A 3,688-nucleotide genomic window follows, 5' to 3' on the forward strand; every position below is an offset into this window, starting at 1 on the left:
GCGGTAAAAGGAAGCGAATTTGATGTGATCATTTATGGCCAGTTCAAATGAACCATATGAAATCTGAAGAAGAAAAAAGCCAAACTTTTCCATGTGGAAACGAGAATTCACAACACACTCATTTATCTTATATAAATTATATGCATTCCATCTTTCAAATCCACCCTCCCCCCATTTGCATAGAAAAACACACAAAACAAACCATCTTGCTCATTTATTTATGTAGATATTAATTCCTATTATTGTGGAGTCATCACATGGATTGTGTCAAAGTCAGGAGAGCATTTATCCATGCTCATTTCAACATACTACCTGGATAAATCAACAAAACTTGATTGTGGAAATGGAGGGAGACAAACCATTGATCATGTTCTTTTGGTCTATAACCTTTAAAGCACTTGAAAAAACTTGGCTGGTTTTTATACTAAGAACTCTCATGGGAGTTCTCCTATAAGTTTCCTGAATATAATACGTTTTATTCTTCTGTGATCAACAATAAACCATATCCTATAAAATGTAAGTAAAATACCAGCAGAAATTAAGGCAATTAAAATGAAGTTCAGTAATGTAGTAGAACAACACAAAATTGGTACCACTATTTCTCTATCTCCAAATGCCAGAAAAATAACAAGAAAAGTGCTTTTCATTAGCCTCTGAAAGTGGACAGAGCTGAATAACATCACACTTCCACAAGGTGGGAATTTCATGATTCCTAGGGAAGAAGAAGAAGAAGAATTTGGGTTTGATATCCCGCTTTATCACTACCCTAAGGAGTCTCAAAGAGGCTAATGTTCTCCTTTCCCTTCCTCCCCCAAAACAAACACTCTGTGAGGTGAGTGGGGCTGAGAGACTTCAAAGAAGTGTGACTAGCCCAAGGTCACCCAGCAGCTGCATGTGAAGGAGCTGAGATGCGAACCCGGTTCTCCAGATTACGAATCTACCGCTCTTAACCACTACACCCCCCTGGCTGGGAGAGAGCCATTCTTGTCCTGAGTTATTTATGCCTGTGCAAGCGATTATCAAAGCATGAATTGGGATTGGTGCTTTTCAGACATCTAGGACAATGCTTGAAGGATTGAAATAATATGAGCCCAATCCTCCACTAAATATATTAAACACACATGTTTCAGAACATGACTCTCTCATAAAAGTTGGTTTATGCACTTACTAACCCCCACAAATATATCAATATATTGCAACCATTTTCATTTTTTGACTTGATACTTTTGAATCATCAGCTTCCTAATGGAAGGAGTGTAGAGTGAACTACGGTATGAAATATCTATTTTTTGTACCTGTGGAATCTTGTAAAGACCTAAGACATCTGCCATGGATGAGGAGGTGTCAGAGCTAAGTCCCCCAATCACTCCTACTACTTTTTTCTGAATTCCACATATGTAGTTGGGGACAAAGTGATGTGATTTAAAGAGCAGATCCAGAGTGTTTTGGTAGGTCATCCTTGAATCAGAATAGGAATCATAGATGTGGAATCCAAGCGTGGCATTGGGCAAGATCTTGGGATTCCCATTGATCTCATCAACAGCAAACACCAAGGCGAGGATGTGTTGGTAGAACTTTCTAATCACCCTACAAATAAAGTGTGTTACTATTTTATGGGGAATAAAGCAGTGCACAACATCAAGATGTTAGAGATTAAACTGCCTCTGTTAACTATTCATGTCAATATTGAAATTGCTTTGTGTGTTTAGAGTTAATGTTTGGATGTCTCCTCCATCCAAGTTAGATTTTTTAGTTGTCTGAAAACATAGGTTGAGAAGAGATCTTCACTTATGAAGCTTCTAGTTCTTTAACCATGTTGCTCTTTATCACTAGAAACAAGAACTGTGCCACATGGCTATGCTACAGTTATTGAAATCAGTTCGATATCCCTTTGTCAGTACATAGCTGTCCCTAGCAATAGAAACAGTATGATATTAAACAAAGGAATTGGCAGCTGCCATTTTGATTATGAAGAATGCCCAGTGATGAGCTAGCAGTGATGATGGTAAAAGGGCTCTCCTCCCATTATTACTAAGCACATTTAAAATGTATCCCTGAATGTTTGCAATGTACTTTAGACATGCCTTCCATTTTGAACCATCCTTCACTAATGCAGCTCAAGCTGGGCTTCATAGTTCTCATCTCTCCGCTTGCCTCCCACAAAAGTGCCTAAGTTGTAGGTGACACAGAAAATGGAGATTGGAACCCAGAAGGTTGCCATGATGTATTACTGTGGGCAGGAGGATGAATGGCTAGAGAACAAGTGGTGGTGATCTGAAACTGAATCAGCTCAAACACAGTTGAAGTTTCATATCTTCATCTTTACCAGCACTGCGTCCACAACCAGCTATCTGGAAGAGCTTGAATATTCTTTTGTCATCTGGCCAAGACAGCATTTCTCTAATAAAGTTAGCAGCCTGCTGCTACGTCTTTGGAAATACTTTAGAGATGGAATCAGTTTCAGACGTCAAATGGTATGCTGTGCACTCTCTGTTCCATTTTTGCTGGAACAGTTTTGATTATTATGGCCAGAGGATGTAGTGAATGTGCTTGAAGAAATGAAGTTGTCAAACTGACCCCTTGACCCTTGCCTGTCTTGGCTTTTTAAATGGAGCTTTATAGGATTGACTGGCAGTGGCAGACTTGGGTACTATGACACCTATTGCAAGGCTGAAAATTTGCACCACGTAGACCTTGCATTGCCTTCCCTTAGGAAGGAGTCACAAGGCTCTGGCAGGGTCCTAGAATCCTTCCATCTAATTCTCAAAGCTGAAAAATTGCTAACTAGGCTTTGTGAAGGAGGCAGGAGGACTCCAGAACCTTGTCAGATACTCATGGCTCTCTACTCAAGCCCAGTGCCTGGCTTACCTGGCTTTGAGGCAGTGCTCCCATGGCTCTGTCTCCAATGTGTGTACACTGCTCGCACAACCCTAATTCTGCCTCTTTGACTGGGGAAGTTCAGTGAGTTTTCTATGCTTCACTGGATAATAGACACATACTGTCCAACTTGAAGCAGGTTATGGTGTGTCGCCTCTTTACTCTGAACCAAAAATGAAATATTCTTATAAATTCTTATGACTGTTTTTTAAAAAATTAATTTAAAATATTTTTTCATAGCATTTTTTCCAAAACAAAAGTACTTTCTAGGTGGATATAAATGTCTAAGGAATAAAAGAAATAATCTTAAGGTCCATTTACTTACACTGGATTGTCAATAAAGTCGTGTGATGGGTGTTGATGGAAGGAAATGCTGGGGAATACGTAATGGATATGAGACACTATCCCACCAATGATAAGGTCCCCTTGTTCATACCACTCATGGGGAATATGCACAGGGTTATTTCTGCTGCAAACAACAGTGTGCACTTTTGGAACCATATTGGGAAGCAGTAGGAGAAGCAGCAGCAACAACATCCTGATCACAAATATCCTTCTACCCTTCTACTCTCTACAATATTGTTACTATCACCAGCCTGACTTGAACAGGATGTATTTGGTGACAGCCGACTTTGGCAATTCTGTTGCCAATTAAAGGGTCAGGAATCCACTTTCACTGTTACCAAAAAAAGGAATTGAATGCTAAATAATCTAGAGTGATTTGAAACTTGACCTATACAATGAAAGAGGGAAACTGACTGAAATAACAGAGCCTGGCCTCCTCTCTCCTCCCTTACCATAGCTGTCAATG

At 39.7% G+C, this 3,688-nt stretch overlaps 1 protein-coding gene across 1 annotated transcript; it reads right to left on the reverse strand.

The window, feature by feature from the left end:
- Positions 1–1,205: 1,205 nt before the first annotated feature.
- On the reverse strand, positions 1,206–3,414 carry LOC144325285 (vomeronasal type-2 receptor 26-like). The gene is made up of 2 exons (XM_077918036.1): positions 3,203–3,414; positions 1,206–1,587 (listed from the first exon to the last, which is right to left on the reverse strand). The coding sequence occupies exons 1-2, from the start codon at positions 3,412–3,414 to the stop codon at positions 1,206–1,208; spliced, it is 594 nt and encodes a 197-aa protein (XP_077774162.1).
- Positions 3,415–3,688: the final 274 nt, after the last annotated feature.

This window comes from Podarcis muralis, chromosome 13 (assembly GCF_964188315.1).
Source record: "Podarcis muralis chromosome 13, rPodMur119.hap1.1, whole genome shotgun sequence".
Taxonomy (NCBI): Eukaryota; Metazoa; Chordata; class Lepidosauria; order Squamata; family Lacertidae; genus Podarcis; species Podarcis muralis.